Source organism: Bubalus kerabau, chromosome 5, assembly GCF_029407905.1.
Source record: "Bubalus kerabau isolate K-KA32 ecotype Philippines breed swamp buffalo chromosome 5, PCC_UOA_SB_1v2, whole genome shotgun sequence".
NCBI classification, from domain to species: Eukaryota; Metazoa; Chordata; class Mammalia; order Artiodactyla; family Bovidae; genus Bubalus; species Bubalus kerabau.
Window position 1 is genome coordinate 66,110,607 of NC_073628.1, and position 18,570 is coordinate 66,129,176.

At 40.0% G+C, this 18,570-nt stretch overlaps 1 protein-coding gene across 1 annotated transcript; it reads left to right on the top strand.

Annotated features, from left to right (window-relative positions):
- The first annotated feature begins 2,646 nt into the window (after window positions 1–2,646).
- On the top strand, window positions 2,647–11,927 carry GLRX2 (glutaredoxin 2). The gene is made up of 4 exons (XM_055581840.1): window positions 2,647–2,847; window positions 4,315–4,378; window positions 10,240–10,416; window positions 11,673–11,927. Exons 1-4 carry the CDS (start codon window positions 2,747–2,749, stop codon window positions 11,802–11,804), a joined length of 474 nt encoding a protein of 157 aa, XP_055437815.1. The 5' UTR covers window positions 2,647–2,746; the 3' UTR covers window positions 11,805–11,927.
- Window positions 11,928–18,570: the final 6,643 nt, after the last annotated feature.

Consider the following 18,570-nt stretch of genomic DNA (forward strand, 5'->3'; position numbering starts at 1 on the left):
ACCTATTATACAGAGTGAAGTAAGTCAGAAAGAAAAATGCCAATACAGTATATTAACACACATATATATGGAATTTAGAAAGATGGTAATGTTGACCCTATACAAGAGGCAGCAAAAGAGACACAGATATAAAGAATAGCCTTTTGGACTCTGTGGGAGAAGCCAAGGGTGGGATGATTTGAGAGAATAGCATTGAAACATGTATATTACCATACGTGAAATAGATGACCAGTCTAAGCTCGATGCATGAAACAGGGCACTCAAAGCCAGTGCACTGGGAAAACCCAGAGGGATGGGATGGGAAGGGAGGTGGGAGGGGTTTTCAAGATAGGGGACACATGTACACCTGTGGCTGATTCATGTCAATGTATGGCAAAACCCACTACAATACTGTAAAGTAATTAGCCTCCAATTAAAATTAATTAATTAATTAATTAAAAAAAACTAAGATCATGGCATCCAGTCACTTCATGGGAAATAGATGGAGCAACAATGGAAACAGTGACAGACTTTATTTCTGGGGCTCCCAAATCACTGCAGATGGTCACCGCAGCCATGAAATTAAAAGACACTTGCTCCTTCTAAGAAAAGCTATGACAAACCTAGAAAGCATATTAAGAAGCAGAGACATTACTTTGCCAAGAAAGGTCTGTCTAATCAAAGCTATGGTTTTACCAGTAGTCAAGTATGTATGTGAGATTTGGACTATAAGGAAGGCTGAGGGCCAAAGAATTGATGCTTTTGAGCTGTGGTGTTGGAGAAGACTCTTGAGAGTCCCTTGGACTGCAAAGAGATCCAACCAGTCCATCCTAAAGGAAATCAGTCCTTTATTGGAATATTCATTGGAAGGACTGATGCTGAAACTGAAGCTCCAATATTTTGGCCTCCTGTTGTGAAAAGCCGACTCATTAGAAAAGACCCTGATGCTGGGAAATATTGAAGGCAGGAGGAGAAGGGGATGACAGAGGATGAGATGGTTGGATGGCATCACGAACTCAACGGACTTGAGTTTTGGCAAACTCCGGGAGATAGTGAAGGCCAGGGAAGTGGTGTACTGCAGTCCATGGGGTTGCAAAGAGTAGACAGGAGTGAGTCACTGAACAACAACTCTCATTTGGGGCTCCCTTAAAAAAAAAATCTGTCCAGATAGTTTTGCTCTTAATCTAGGCCATCTATACTATATTAAAATCAACTTGTGACATAATTGTTTCACCTCACAATACACAATTTGAGACAATAACATAAAATTCTATATCAAAACAAAAAACAGTCATAGTAAATTTCCTGAATAGCTAGCTGTCATTTGATTAAACACACACACACACACACACACAGACAATATGCCGTTACATTGTAGATAACATATCTTTATTTTTAAAGTTAATTTTGGATTTATAAAGAAAGATCTACCCCTTTTGGGATATTTGATTTTGCAATAAATCTTCATCCCTTTATGAAGTAATGAAACATGGTTCACTTGAAAGTAGGAAAAGAACTATTAGAAACAGAAGTTCTCATTCTGAAACTTGGTAGCATGAATCTTAAATTTAGCTAATTGAAAATGAACCATGAAAAAAAGGTCTGGAGTGGTCTAACCAATTGCCTAGAATTTTAGACACACGATTTGACCTTTGACCTTAAATAGATTTCAATGTCAGTAAATAAAGAACGACACGCCTCTTTTTTACCTAGCTATGCATAAAGGGCTATTATTACCATGACTCAATGACACAATCCTGTCATTAACAGCTCTCAAAGACAGAGTGAACACTCGTGGGTTTCTTTAAGTTTTATTTTCTAATTTTATGTTCAAAATACAATTTTGTTTTCTTTGGAATGCACGTTCTACATTGGATCACTTTCTTCTAAAATCCAATATTCCTGATTTATATGAGTTCTCAATCAATGGCCTAATTTTGAGATGACATCTTTAGGCTCTGATTTCATCAACAGAAAGACCAGTCCGACAGGAAGTTGCGCTGACGTTACCATCCTATGTAAACATCCCAGGCATTTTGATTCCGTGTCCGACACTCATTGTTTTTGTTTTCCGTTTCGTCAGAAGGTTGGCCACAGTGCCCAGGCAGTGCCTGCACGTGTCTGTAAGCCTTTATGAGCGTTCTCGATCCGAAAAAGCATAAGGGCGGGACCTGGATGAACCCTGGACACGGGCAGGTGAGGCATCAGCTGGGACTCCGACAGTGGTCCCCTAGTGGGCGGGACTCGCCGAGACCTAGCGCCCGGGCTGCCTCGGGGAGAAAGACCGGCGGCCGCGTGGAATAGACCGGCGCCTCAAGGGCAGCCCGGAGGGGGCGTGACCGACTAGCGGGGGCCGGGCCGGCTGGCGGAGGCGGGCTCTTCGAGGGCAAGGCGGAGGCGGGCCCGGAAGACAGAGGCGGGGCTGGGAAGAAGGGGGCGGAACCGGGTGAGGAGGCGGGATCGGCGGGTGGAGGCGGGGCTGGCTACAGGGATAGGGCCGCGGGCGGGTCAGGGCCGGAAGACAGAGGCGGGGCTGGGAGGAAGGGGGCGGAACCAAGTGAATAGGCGAATTCCGAGGGTGGAGGCGGGGTCGCCGGTGGAGGAGGAGCAGCCCGGCGGGGCGGGGCCATGGGCGGAGAGGGGGCGAGGCGGGGGCGTGGCGGGGGGGGCGTGGGCAGCCGGGTAGGGCGGAGCCGGCGGGCTGGGTCGGGATCTCCCGGGCCGCGGTTGCTGCCCCGTCTGCTCGCTGCGGCCCCGCACTAAGACCATGTACTGGCGCCGCGCAGCGCTCGTGGGGACTCGGCTCATCCCGGTCAGGAGCAGCTCAGCCGGCCGGCTTGAGGGGCCAGCGGGAATTTCGGGCTCCGGGTAAGCGGCTCTGCGAGCAGCACGAGCTGGGCGTGGCTGTGCGGCCTCGCGGGGGTCTGGACCTAGCGGTGGGCTGGGGCGGCTTCTTCCCGGGCGCCCGGTACGCCCCGAGTCGATCGAACCGCTGAGGCGCCTCGGAGGGCGGGAGGCCGGGAAGGGACCAGGAGAGAAGGTGCCTTAAGTGTTCTTGGCGATTTCGGGACCACGTGATCTTCAGATTGCACAAGCCTAAGTCTTGCTGGCTTGAACCTCCCCTCCTCCTCGGTTAGTAGATAAAATACAAGATGCCCTAATAAATTAGTATTTCAAATAAACAGCGGATAATGGTTTTTGTTTAAGTATATTCCAGATATTGAACGGAACATACGTAGGCTAAACAGTTATTCGCTGTTTATCTGAAATTCTAATTTAACCGAGCGATCTGCATTCTCATTTGCTAAATCTGGCTCCTGCGGCAGGAAGTGGAGGTGGCGCTTTCTACCAAATGGCCAGGTCTTCGAGATAGGACGGTGTCGCCTCTGTCTCGAGCGAGGTCGGTGAATACCCGCGGCCCCGAGGCCTGCGTTGCGAGACCGCCTCCTCCCGCGAGGCCAGTCAGGGCTGTCTTACCAGCTCGCCTATCTGTACATCCATCCCTCTGTCTGGGACGTTATTCCTAACTCCTCAATCTGTTAACTTCTGCCAGTTTTGCACGACTCGAGGAGCCCCTTGATTAACCTTCTCTGCTAAACTAGAAACCCCCTCCAGAAGGTGCCAATCACATAGTGTAACTATTTGACAAGTCCTGGAGGTTCAGTGGTGTTTTTACAGTGATACTATCCCTGAGGCATTTCAGCCCTTTGCCTGCTTAGCACATTATAGGTGTTCCATAAACGTGGCATGGCTAGTGGCTACTTCATTAATGGAGAAGAGAAACGTGTATTGAACAACTTACTTTTTTTTTTACAACTTACTTTCTTGAATTGGAGAAAAGTGCCTTCCAGCAGCTTTCTCTTTTCTTTGGCAGGGAAGGTGATGTTTCAGAATACACCTTCCACCTCCTCTTAGTACGTAAGGAAATATGGTCTTAGGAAAGTTCTACTAGAATTCCTGCTTCCAGAGTAGATGCAAATAGTAGATGCTTTGGGAATGCTAATTAAGTGTTGGAACTGAGATGAAAAGGATGTGTTCTCTTAGTTGATAAGACAAATAGATTGATGTGTTGTTCCACCTAAGCTCCTACTTAGGTCCACACCTTCATCCCTTAACCTCCATTTTCTTTCCTGAAAGCTAGATAGTAAAGGACGCAGGCCTTTGTGATATTAGTAAACAAATACTTTGACAATGCTATTTTGTACTGATAGCAAGTAAAACGTTTCTCTTTCATATGTTTGGATATATATTTGCATATTGGGTTGCTCTGAATGGATCTTATCTGATACATTGTCCTTAATGTTTAACTGCACTGCTCTTTAAAATTCATTTTAGGATGGGGAACAGCATATCGTCATCTTTGGGAAACGCAGCAACTGCTCCCGTGAATCAGATCCAAGTGAGTGATGGGGGACATGTAGGAAAAAACTTTCCTTGGTGGAAATAGAATTGTTGTACATATTTAATATGCTTATCTAAACTTGACATAGTCTAGTAAATTAATTACTAAGTTAATATATTTTTAAATCTGCTATCAAAATCATGCATGATACAAAGAAGTTCTGGATCATTTTCTTAGTTAGAATTTATGAGATTTATTCTTTTTTTGGCCGTGCCAAATTGCTTGTGGGATTTTAGTTCCCCGACCTGGGATCGAACGTGTGCCCTCTGCAGTGGAAGCACAGAATCCTAACCACTGAACTGCCAGGGAAGTCCCTATGAGATTTATTCTTAATGGTGCCTTCGCTCCTCTAAATTGGGCCTATGAGGTTGACTGCTCTTTCCGTCTCCCCCACCTCAGGTTTCCTGTTGTTACCAGTCTGGGTGCCTTAGCCAGGCATACTGTTCGTTTCTGCCCTGAAAAGCTGTTTTTCTAAAACATAGAACCTAGTTTGCAGTAGTTACTCTATGACCAATCCTCTCAAGGATACTGTGCACTGCTGTGTTCTCTTGTCTTTCTCTTGCTTGAACTGCAAAGCCTAGTTAAGTCTGCCTCAGAAAATTCCTCTTGTGCATGTTTTTCTACCCTTATAGCCTACAGGACATTGGAGAAGGCAGTGGCACCCCACTCCAGCACTCTTGCCTGGAAAATCCCATGGATGGAGGAGCCTGGTAGGCTGCAGTCCATGGGGTCGCTAAGAGTCGGACATGACTGAGCAACTTCCCTTTCACTTTTCACTTTCATGCATTGGAGAAGGAAATGGCAACCCACTCCAGTGTTCTTGCCTGGAGAATCCCAGGGACGGGGGAGCCTGATGGGCTGCCATCTATGGGATCGCAGAGTTGGACGCTACTGAAAGCGACTTAGCAGCAGCAGCAGCAGCCTACAGGACATGCGTATTTCTCTGTTCCTCACCACCAAACACCACTACTCACAAACATTTCTGCCTTTAGTTTATTTGACTACAAAAGTATTCACTCACAGCTGCTGAATATAACAATAATGTTGGAGACCTGTTGTGAGGGATTGCCTCTTTTAAAATACGAATAGGAAACCATGAGGAACTTCCCTGGCAGTTCGGTGGTTAAGATCCCATGCTTCCACTGCAGGGGGCACAGGTTCAATCTCTGGTCATGGAATTTGGCCTCGCAATTGGGCCAAAAACAAACAAACGAAAAGAATATGAAACCATGAAATATTTAGCAAGGACAGGGTTGAGAAAATGTGAGAAGGAAGGTTCAAGAAACTGTGACACTGTCATCCTGAGTTTTTGCTCAGTTTGGAATCTTTCAGTTCAGTTGCTCAGCTGTGTCCAATCTTTGCGACTTCATGGATTGCAGCACGCCAGGCCTCCCTGTCCATAACCAACTCCCAGAGTTTGCTCAAACTCATGTCCATTGAGTCGGTGATGCCATCCAACCATCTCATCCTCTGTCGTCCCCTTCTCCCTTTCCCAGCCTTCAATCTTTCCCAGCATCAGGGTCTTTTCAAATGAGTCAGTTCTTTGAATCAGCTAGCCAAAGTATTGGAGTTTCAGCTTCAGCATCAGTCCTTCCAATGAATATTTAGGACTGATTTCCTTTAGGATAGACTGGGTGGATCTCCTTGCAGTCCAAGGGACTCTCAAGAGTCTTCTCCAACACCACAGTTCAAAAGCATCCATTCTTCGACGCTCAGCTTTCTTTATTGTCCAACTCTCACATCCATATATGACTACTGGAAAAATCATAGTGTTGACTAGATGGACCTTTGTTGACAAAGTAATGTCTCTGCTTTTTAATACGCTATCTAGGTTAGTCATAACTTTTCTTCCAAGGAGTAAGTGTCTTTTAATTTCGTGGCTGCAGTCACCATCTGCAGTGATTTTGGAGCCCCAAAAAATAAGGTCTCACACTGTTTCCATTGTTTCCCCATCTATTTGCCATGAAGTGATGGGACCAGATACCATGATCTTAGTTTTCTGAATGTTGAGTTTTAAGCCAACTTTTTCACCCTCCTCTTTCACTTTCATCAAGAGGTTCTTTAGTTCTTTTACACTTTCGCCATAAGGGTGGTATCATCTGCATATCTGAGGTTATTGATATTTCTCCCGGCAATCTTGATTCCAGCTTGTGCTTCATCCACCCCAGCGTTTCTCATGATGTACTCTGCATATAAGTTAGATAAGCAGGGTGACAATATACAGCCTTGACGTACTCCTTTTCCTATTTGGAACCAGTCTGTTGTTTCATGTCTAGTTCTAACTGTTCCTTCTTGACCTGCATACAGATTTCTCAAGAGGCAGGTCAGGTGGTCTGGTATTCCCATCTCTTTCAGAATTTTCCACAGTTTGTTGTGACCCACACATACAAAGGCTTTGGTGGAGTCAGTAAAGCAGAAGTTGATGTTTTTCTGGAACTCTGCTTTTTCTATGATCCAACAGAGGTTAGCAATTTAATATCTGGTTCCTCTGACTTTTCTAAATCCAAATTGAACATCTGGAAGTTCACAGTTCACATATTGTTGAAGCCTGGCTTGGAGAATTTGAGCATTACTTTGCTAGCATGTGAGATGAGTGCAATTGTGTGGTAGTTTGAGCATCTTTGGCATTGCCTTTCTTTGGGATTGGAATGCAAACTGACCTTTTCCAGTCCTATGGCCACTGCTGAGTTTTCCAAATTTGCTGGCATATTGAGTGCAGCACTTTCACAGCATCATCTTATAGGATTTGAAATAGCTCAACTGGAATTCCATCACCTCCACTAGCTTTGTTCGTAGTGATGCTTCCTAAGGCCCACTTGGCTTTGCATTCTAGGATGTCTGGCTCTAGGTGAGTCATCACACCATCGTGGTAATCTGGGTCATGAAGATCTTTTTTGTATAGTTCTGTGTATTCTTTCTACCTCTTCTTAATGTCTTCTGCTTCTGTTAGGTCCATACCATTTCTGTCCTTTATTGTGCCCATCTTTGCATGAAATGTTTTCTTGGTATCTCTGATTTTCTTGAAGAGATCTCTAGTCTTTCCCATTCTGTTGTTTTCCTCTATTTCTTTGCATTGATCACCGAGGAATCTCTACATCACTATTTGTCAGGGCTTCCCTGGTGGCTCAGATGGTAAAGAATCTGCCTATGATGCAGGAGACCTAGGTTCAATTCCTGGGTCAGGAAGATCCTTTGGAGAAGGGAATGGCTACCCACTCCAGTATTCTTGCCTGGAGAATCCCATGGACAGTGGAGCCTGGTGGGCTACAGTCCATGGGGTCTCAAAGAGTCACATGCAACTGAATGACTTTCACTTTACTATGTTTCAGCCGCCAGGGTGCCCCTCTCTCTCTAAATTTATGGTCTCGGTGTGTCTCTAACCTGAGGCAGCACAGTGAGGAAGGAGCACTGGCCTTGGTTTTGGGACAGGGTGGGTTGAATCCCACCCAGTGCTGTGAACTCCTCAACCTCAGTTTTCTCATCTGTAAAATGGATTCAGTAGTATATCTCTGGCCTGTCTAGCTCTCCCTGAGATAGACTTTTGAAGTAAACATTGAGAGTGAGCAGAAGAGAAGCATGGAAATAGATTTGCAGACACATAGACTCTTGAGAGTCCCTTGGACAGCTAGGAGATCCAACCAGTCAGTCCTAAAGGAAATCAACCCTGAATATTCATTGGAAGGGCTGATGCTGAAGCTGAAGCTCCAATACTTTGACCACCTGATGTGAAGAGCCGACTCATTAGAAAAGACCTTGATGCTGGGAAAGATTGAGGGCAGGAGAGAAGGGGATGACAGAAGTTGAGATGGTTGGATGGCATCACCAACTCAGTGGATATGAATTTGAGCCAACTCTGGGAAATAGTGAAGGACAGGGAAACCTGGCGTGCTGCAGTCCATGGGGTCGAAAGAGTTGAACATGACTTAGTGACTGAACAACTGAACAGACACTGACTTGGAGCCCTTCTGACCCCCGAGGGCGGATGTAACTTCTGAACCACTTTGTCCTACTCTCTGATTTTTGACCTTCATCTTGAAGGTGCTGCTTATGACTCGCACTAGGACAACCTAGCAGATGCTTGGGTGCTAGATCTGTCCATTCAGAAATTTCCAAAGGACCTGGGCATTGACATGCACAGAGCTCAACAAACTTCACCCATGAAGTTGTGACACAGATGCACAGCGAAGCCTCGGGGTCTTTGTGACAAAGGCAGGCAGGATAGCTTCCAAGGCTAATATAGCTTTCCGGCTGATGTTAGAATTGTCTGGAATGTTTTTCAGAAATAGTTTCTGACCTCTGTCTCAAACCCACTGAGTCAGCATCTCTGGAAGTAGCTTTTCCAGGAACAATGAATGCTGGGGAATATCTTATCAAAACAGTGATGACAGTTGTTTTTTTACTATAAAGATATAAAAGGAAGGAGTGGAAATTGAAGGGAAAAACTATTGTTTATACCTGGATCCTTGAAAGCCTTACATTTTGAAGAGAATTCATACATATCATTGGGGCTTCAGGTGTCACTAGTGGTAAAGAACCTGCTTGCCAATGCAGGAAATGTAAGAGACATGGGTTTGATCCCTGGGTCGGGAAGATCCCCTAGAGAAGGGCATGGCAACCCACTCTAGTATCCCACGGACAGAGCAGCCTGGCAGGTTACAGTCCAAAGGTTTGCAAAGAGTCAGACATAACTGAAGCGACTCAGCATGCATGTGTACGTCATTTTTCACCACTGAACATTAAGGAAGTGGGTCAATCATTTTGCAAAATATAAAAATACCAAATCACCATGCTATACATCTGAAACTAATATAATAATGTAAGTCAGTTATATTTCAATGTAAAAAAAAAAAAAAAAGCAAAGAAGGGAATTCTCCAGTGGTCCAGTGGTTAGGACTTCAGGCTTCCACTGCCAGGGACATGGGTTCAATCCAGGTTGGGGAGCTAAGACCCCATAAGCTGTGTGGTTCAGCCAAAAAAAAAAAGCAAAGAATGGTTAAGATGGTTAAAAAAATTAAAAAGACAGTTAAGTAAGGAGTTAACTCCTGAACACCTTCTGAATATTTGAGAAGTAGTATGGCAGGAGATTGGAGAAGGAAATGGCAACCCACTCCAGTATTCTTGCGTGGAGCATCCCACGGGCAGAGGAGCCTGTCTAGCTACAGTCCATGGGGTCGCTAAGAGTCAGACACAACTGAGTGACTTCACTTTCACTTTTCACTTTCATGCACTGGAGAAGGAAATGGCAACCCACTCCAGTGTTCTTGCCTGGAGAATCCCAGGGATGGGGGAGCCTGTTGGGCTGCTGTCTATGGGGTTGCACAGAGTCGGACACGACTGAAGCAACTTAGCAGTAGCAGTAGTATGACAGGAGATTAAGTACCTGGGCTGTGGACTCAGACTTGCACGGGTTCAAATCCCAGCTCACCCACTTATGAGCTGAGGACCAGGGATAAGTTATTTACCCTCCTCTCTGCCTCAGTTTCCTCATGTATGAAGTGGAGACGATGATAAAGACCTATCTCAGGATTGTGGTGAGGTTTAAGTGAACTAGTGAAGGTAAAGTGTTGAGGATCGTGTTGGCACACAGAAGTGTCTGCTGTCTATGAATTGGCTGATTATCTACATTATTACTCTGTGCCAACACTTTGCACCCATCACATCCCTTTTCCCTAATAATGTTCCTTTGTCCTCAATCTACAGATGAGAATTAGATGACATAGGCTGAGTCTGAGCCCTGAATTGTGAGGCTCCAAAATCCATACCTTTCCTACTATATCATGTATCTCCTGTATCATGATTCCTTTCTGAGAGGTAATGTCTAGAATTAAATTGATCTTTTTGTTTTTGTTTTACTGCAGGAGACCATTTCTAATAATTGTGTGGTGATTTTCTCCAAGACATCCTGTTCTTACTGTACAATGGCAAAAAACCTTTTCCATGACATGAATGTTAACTATAAAGTGGTGGAACTGGACATGCTTGAATATGGAAGTCAGTTTCAAGACGCTCTTCACAAAATGACTGGCGAAAGAACCGTGAGTCCGTTCCCCGTGGTGCTTTGCCCCAAAGTGGGTGGTGAGCTGGGTCACCTTGGGCCTGTGTCCTTGTGTAGGGAAAAGTGAGCCAGACATACTCTGAGAATCTGAACTGATAAAGAAATGGCGGATCTTGGAACTGATTCATAGACCAGGAAACAACAGAGTTCTGTTTTTTAAAAATTTTTACCATGTGTGTTTGACTGTGTGAAATGGGTGGGGTGATGGTGTTGGCATGAGTGGTGTTTTTTTTTTTTTTTTAATGAGTGGTGGTCTATAAATGGTTGACATCCTCCTGGGACTTTTTCAAGATGAAAGAATTCTTTCCTCACTTGAACAGTGCAGATCAAGGGTGCTTCATTTTCTGTACTAATAAGAGTGCTTTTGGGCTCCATGTTTTTAGATTCTTGAAATCTGAGGATTTTCCCATAATATGCATTGTGGAAAAAATAGAGGAAATTCCATGGTGTCCAGTGGTCAGGACTCTGAGCTTCCACTGTAGTGGGTTCGATCCCTGGCCAGGCAGAATTAAGATCCTGCATGCTGCATGGTGTGGCAAAAAAAAAAAAAAAAAAAAAAAACCAAAGGAACAAAAAAGAAAAATAATGGCAACATTATTTTTCCTTCCTGTTTATATGTGCCATTTTCCTTCCTATTTATATGTGCCTGTTAAGGAGTTGATAATGTACTGTTCCCCTTTAGTAAACAATGGTAAGAAAGAACCACTTCAACATTATTAATCATTAGAGATTGCTGATTGCTTTATTTTGCCATTTATATGCCAAAGCGATGAGGAGAAAGGGATTGAGAGTCAGTTTGTCCTGGGTTTAAACCCCAGTTCTGTCACTTACTTCGTGATCTTGGGCAAGGTCCTGTGCCTCCAAAATAAGACTAAAAAATAGTACCTACCTGAAAGGTGGTTGTTTAGACGCTAAGTCAGACTTTGTGAGCCCATGGGCTGTAGCCAGGATTTTCCAGGCAAGAATACTGGAGTGGGTTGCCATTTCCTTCTCCAGGGGATCTTCCCGACCCAGGAATTGAGCCTGTCTCCTGTATCAGCAGATGGATTCTTTACCACAGAGCTAACCAGGGAAGCCCCATCTAAAGGGTTAGAAAATTGAAATAGGTAATTATCAAAGAGCTTTATATGGTGCTTTGTCCATAAAAGCACCCAGAGTAGCATGTATTAGGATCCTGTGAATGGCTTTAGACTTCTGACACCCAGGGTGATATCTAAACTTTTGTTTATCCAACAGGTACCACGAATATTTGTCAATGGAACTTTTATTGGAGGTGCAACTGACACTCATAGGCTTCACAAAGAAGGGAAATTGCTTCCACTAGTTCACCAGTGTCATTTAAAAAAAAGTAAGAGGGAAGAACTTTAGTGATGTAAGTGCATATAACTTTGCTAGTAATATGTCACTATATATTTAAAATGATATTGCCTGATAATGCGTTTTAAATATTTGAAGGTGGTTTAAATATATGAATTATCTTCATGAAAAAGTTGTAAAAATAATGAACAATAAATCACTGTGGAAACATCTTATTTGCCAGTTCTTCAGTAAAAAAGATATTTAAAACTGAAGGAGCAGGTAATAGGTGACAACCTGGACAGACAGGCATCTGGAGTGAGTGCTGCAAGGGACAGTCCTGTGGGACTAAGCAGCTGCCCAGGTGACATGCCAGTCCCAGATGACCAAGAACTTTAGTCTGATTATGCAGGGACTTGTTACCAAGTGGAGGATTAACAGAAAGACATTTGGGTGGGGGGACATAAGTTTTCAGTAGAAAAAAGCATAATTGTTACTGGGAATGAGGGTTTCAACATAAATTTTGGGGAGACACATTCAGTCCATAACACCATAAATTACAGCTGGATAAAAGTCTTAATATAAATCTAAGGCAAAACTAGGTTTTGGCAGCTGTACTTTCTTTCCAGAATCATAGGTTAGAAAGAAAATGGTGATCTGTTTAAGAAAAAGTATGATCTTTTTTTTTTGGTCTTTGATTTCTAATGTTAAGATCTGAAAGACAAACTTTAAAAAAAACAGGCCCTTTTTCCCCCCCTCACTTTTACCACTAATCAACTTAGACATGAATAGTCAAAATATTTAATTGGGAAGCTGAAAAGCTGCTGGGAAAAACGGGATTTTTTAAATATATTTGAGTTTCATTGTTTACTAATACTAAAAAAAAAAATACTATTTGAACAATGGTTTTTAAAGGCAAGTTTCCTAATTCAGGTTTAAAATAAAGTTTAGTTTTGCTCATCTGTGAGGAAATATTTGCAGTTGACCCCTGAACAAGGCAGGGATTGGGGCTCCAAATACCACCTTGAAAATCCAAGTGTAATTTAGAATCAGTCCTCCGCACTCTCAGATTCATCCAGTTACAGACTGTCTAGTACTGCAGTATTACTGAAAAAAATCCACACAGTTCAAACCCACGTTCCAAGGGTCAACTGGAGTTTGTGATCTTTCATTCTCCATACAGCTGTTCACTACCATCTTTAAATGGAGAACTCTAATATCGAATGAATGTTTATAAAGTTTTGGTGGGTATATTCGTGTGTAGCTTGTTCTCTTCAATTCCTATGGCTCAGATCTTAGAACTTTTAATATGAAAGTTTGATGGGAATTCAGAGAAATCTCTGTAAATTGGCACGTAAAATATTTTTATTTGCATAGTTGAGTTTTGGTGTTACCTTTTCCCAAAGGCAACTTTTATTTTCTAGAATTTTGTAATTGAAGTATCATTGCTTTCCAGTGTTGTGTTAGTTTCAGGTATAAAGCAACGTGATTCAGTTACAGATTATATACCTATTACATATATGTGTGTGTATATGTTTTTTCAGATTCTTTTCCCTTACAGGTTATTTCACAGTATTTAGTAGTTCCCTGTGCTATACAGTAGGTCTTGTTAGTTAACTATTTTATATATAGTAGTGTGTATATGTTAATCTCAAATTCCTAATTTATCCTTTCCTTCCTCCCAAAGGCAACTTTGATTTTTTCCCACAAAAGAATCCTGTTTTAAACTCTTTAAAAAATGTGTATTTTTATTAAATCTAGTTTTGATTCTATAATACCCACTGGAAAAGAATCCTCAAGCACATATTTTAAATACACATTGAGGCATTTCAAGACCAGTATTAATGATCAAACCTTAATTTCATTTTATTCAACTATTATAAGATTGAATATTCAAATACTGTAAGATTATAAAATGTAAGGTCAGGAGCCTTACATCTTGTAAGCCATGCATGCTAAGTCACTTCAGTCATGTCCCCACTCTGTGGGCCTATGGACTGCAGCCTGCCAGGCCTTCTCTGCCCATGGAATTCTCCAGGCAAGAATACTGGAGTGGGTTGCCGCGTCCTCCTCCAGGGGATCCTCCATCGAACCTGCATCTCTTATGTCTAACCTGCACTGACAGGCAGGTTCTTTACCACTAGTGCCAACCTAGAAGCTTCTTACAAGGCATATAATAATAACCTTAAAATTCTTCTTTCAAGAAATAAAAAGACAAATACTTGATGTGCATAGAGTTTATTTGGTACCTCTGTCAAGTTCTACAATAATACAAGTGGCTAGAAACAGTTCACACTGTGCCCACCTGCACTCGATGTCTAAAATGATTTATCCAGTATGGGTTTTGCAGGGCTAGACAGGAGAGTCCAGATTTCACAGTATTGGTGGAAACTATTTTGTCATGAAACAGATTTCATACATTAGTGTTTCATCCATTTTCCTATCAGAAAACAGCAGAATTACATTGTTAGATGTGTTATTTACAGTGATAACTTGGAAGACTCAACAGAGTATCAGTGAGTTTATCAACTGATCTAGGAAACCCCCACCCCTCCTTCAGGGTCCTTTTCCTTTGAAATGGAATGTGTTATAAATCAGACTTTATATACTTTAAAGCACCAGCTTGACAATTTTAAGTTTTCTCTCATTTTTATAAAATATTCCTGCTTTAAAAGGCAAAGTGAATGTAAAAATGTGAATGTAATTAAATATCACTGGCCTGGATACTTCTTATTGCAACTGTTTTACAACTGTATTCACTTCTTTGAATGAATTGCTGGTAGGCTTGAAGGAAAATATTTGCCTTTTGTCTTGAAAAATTCCCTTAAAAAATTAATCATTTTTGGAACTGTACAACTTTATTTTTCACTCAGAGTGTTTAAATATGCAACTTGGTCCTTGGAGATCATGTTACATAGAGTCCAGCTTCTTGGATAATTTGTTATACAAAACAATAAAAAACCTTAAACTAGCACAAGGTATTACTGATGTTAACAGTCATGTATGTATAACACATCAGTGTCCTAGATTATCCTGTTAATGGGTGCTTAAACAACTAATGTACAATCGGATTTTAAAACTTGTTAGATTTCCATTCTTTATGTAAGAGAGAAAGCTGTAAAAGAACCTTCAAGTTCTATACTTCAGAAATACTGACACTATTAAGGCATTACTTAATGAACAGACCCTAAGCAAAGTATGAATGCCTGTGTTAGAGAGCTAGTCATATTTTAAGGCAGTCAGAAGGTTCATTTTTTTCACTTTAAGGCTCTTATATACTTCAATTTTATTCTATGCAGGCATTAGTCTGTATAGTTTAAATACTGAGTGGTCAAATATAGAAATCAAAGCCTTTATATAAAGAAAATGGAGATTTTATAACTAGATTATAACAGTTCTTCCTCAGCCAATTTTTTTTAAAGTTGATTTCATATATCTCATCCCTTAGGAGAATTTCTTCATTATCAGAAGCTGACAATAAAAGGAGGAAAATATAATTTAGATGCATTACAAGTTATGTCTAGTCACACCATACCAAATTACATGCAGTTCATCTGTAGTAGTGCAACAAAAATATTTTTTCTTGGTTACTGTTCATTAATTATATAATATCTTTGATTTGGCTGTGTATGGATTCTAAACAGTTTGCATTACAAATAAAGCTTATTAAGTAATTTAAACAGAGGTTTCGATACAATGATTGTATTGATATAATGTTCCATCAATTATGTGGTAACGATACATAAAATAGCAAGGCTTTAACCCCATTTACTACCCTTAACAATCCAAGTGTTCATTAAGTGAAATGTACCTAACTTACTATTTCTTTTGTTCATGTAGAGATTCTGATAGCTTCTAAAAGCAGAAAAACTTAAATATATTTGAAAATGGAATATTTTCACTTCTGTTCATAAAATTACTATAACATGGCAGTACTAAATTAAATAGAAGCAAACGGAAAAATTTTCTTAGGCTCAGAAATACCTTTTATATGTTTTCATTATATTTACAAAATTAATTCTCACTGAAAATAATCACATTAATTTCAGTCATAGAATTCTGCAACATATCTCCTAAATTTATGTTTCTTTTTACCAATTTCCTATATAGTTTGGTATTTTCAGAGTTTAGGAAAATGTGTCATTTGTTATAATTTCTATTCAAACTGTAAGTTTAACTACATTATTAGTTTTCTTTTTTTTAAATTATTAGTTTTCTATATGAAAAATACTACCATAGGATTAATTTTTAAATTAACATCATAATAATTTTTCAAAAGTAAATAAAACACTTACCAAGTAAAAAAATGTTCAATGTGGATACAAGTCTTATTTATAAGACCTTTTATATTACAAGCCATGTATATAGTAGCATAGTCAAGTACTTGGTAGACCAAAGATTTTGTGGGTAGTCTTTATAATTATGGCAATATGAGGACTGAGATGTGCTACTTTCTGAGAGTATTCAGTTATTTATTTTTCAAAGAGTGCTTTTTCTAAGAGCCAGGTACACTTATAATTGCAAACAAAGGCTGAAAAACTAACCCTACTCAAAAGGCCACAAAATTTCTGCGTACAGCTTATATAAAAGGTATAAAAGATTGGGAAGAGAATTTATCAATTTGATTATTGTTCCAGGAGACCTGCCTGTTATTAATTTGAAAAAAAATGTGCCCTTAACTCTATGTGGAACAAAAAGCAATCTGCAAAAGGTGTATCCCAAACCTAAATACAGGTGTCTTTCTTGTCATTCACTTTATTACTCAGGTAGAGCAGGAGTAGAAAAACAAAAAACCAAAATGTCAGAAGAAAGGACTTTTAAAAGAAAAAAAAAGGTATAGAAGTAATCTTTCAACAAGTAAGGGACTAGGGAGCAGGTATATGGGATATACTAGATTAAATGCATACAGTAAGTACACCTAATTAACTAGTTCGACTTACCTTTTTCCCTAATTCTCCCTTGAGCATGTTTCCATTGCAGCTATCTGACATTTCTCTAGAGGGGTTTATCGCCTTAACAAATCACCCATGTCTGTGGTAGACAAGACTAGAATTTTTCATTTTTGATTACTTACTGTAAGGGCCTTATTGAGAAATGTGTGGGTGCCTTTAAGTTAAATTAAAATAAGTCCAATAAGTGATCACAATCATTTTTCTTTATTGTTTAGATGTAGCTTTATTGTGCTTCTAAAGATGTTTCTCACGTAACTGTCAGATCCTCACATTTATTCAGAAATCCTGTCTTAAATTTCCCAAATAACTTTAAATTGCTTTGCAGAAAAAAAGCCTGATTAACTGATATTCTATCATTTATAGATTTACCTATTATTTAAAAGGTAAGCAAATGTTTGTCAGACCATCTTCTTATTTAGAGTATGTTTGTTTTTTAATGGGATCTTAGATTTGGAATATATTACTTCTTTCTCTTATCAGAGAATGATGACATTTCCCATTCAGATCAGGAGTGTGTTAAAAAATTACTCATTCTAAAACATTTTGCTTTTCAAAACATATACCCTATTAAAGGTTTTAATTTTAAAGAAGTTCCAATTTGTATTGCAAGCCCTCTTCCCAATTTTGACTTTTATACAGATATAAATTCATTGATTCTTCTATGATCCAAGGATCAGATATGTTATTTTTTAAGGATAGCAAAGTTGAATCACACAGGTTAAACTGGTTGTCTCCAGTCACACAGTAAGAGAGTGAAAGAGGCTCCAGGGAGATGATGGTACATCCCATTCATTGAGCATTTTCCTCACCAATATTCCCATAAGATGATCACTAAACTAAATAATACAAGACAGTGTTCCTAAGTGGAATCTCCTAGAAATTTCAACTAACAAGGAAAGGGTAGGATTATAAGATTAGTTTTTGTTTTTACTAATTACAACTATGTCCTGAAAATATTTACACATTTTCTGGGACATAAAGTTTATTTTTCTTAGGGTTGTTTTTTTAAAAGCAACATTTTCCTAATCAGCGGTAATGCTACAAGTAATTCAGAAAATAAAACTTCTTTATTACTTGAGAATATTTTATTCATAATGAGGTAAAAGTTTTTATTTTTTCTATATGACTATGTTATATAGCAACACAGGTTACTAAGATATTAATTGTGCTTGAGGGTCACTATGAACTACAAAAGTATACATGTTCACAATGTCTCTGTTTTTCTACTCCTAAAGCAATCATGTATATACATTAAGTATTTCCTAATACCTAAAAAGATAAAAGTCTATTTTATCCCTTACTCTTGTAAGTAAATGTCTTCCCATCTCTGGGGAAATGAACACTGGAATGAGAATGAGGAGGCCGTTTCTAGACCTAGGGTTCCAATGTCACACTCTCTCGGACCTCAGGTTCCTAGCCTAAGTCAAAAAGTTACCTTTTACATAGAAATTTCTAAGGTTATTTTCAGCTCTAAAGCTCCATGATTTGAAAATAAAGCTACCTTGTGTGGTGGTCTTTAGTTTTCTTTCTCAAATCTTAACATTTAATAGACTTTTCTATGTGACTTCAAAAAGGTCACAGCTAATCTTACTTCTCTGATGGATTTATTAATATTAGTTCCTGAATATTCTGACTAAAAACAATATAGAAACAGTATTTAACCGAAGGAAATAAGCATTTATATTATATTCCACTTAACATTTCTATTAGGAATAAAAAGTTAGATCATGTTATAATTTTTAATTTAAGAAGACCTTGGGTTTATGTAATGAATTCAAGTATGATTACATAATTCTATTAGGTTCTTTAAACTTTAAACTCAATCTGAGCATAATATTTTAATGTATCAAAAGTAGCTACCATTTCAAATCTAATGCCTGACACAG

Coding starts and splice junctions, on each gene's coding strand:
- GLRX2 (XM_055581840.1), top strand. CDS start 2,747: ATGTACTGGCGCCGCGCAGCGCTCGTGGGGACTCGGCTCATCCCGGTC. Junction 4,379..10,239: donor CTCCCGTGAATCAGATCCAA/GTGAGTGATGGG, acceptor GTTTTACTGCAG/GAGACCATTTCTAATAATTG. Junction 10,417..11,672: donor AAATGACTGGCGAAAGAACC/GTGAGTCCGTTC, acceptor TTTATCCAACAG/GTACCACGAATATTTGTCAA.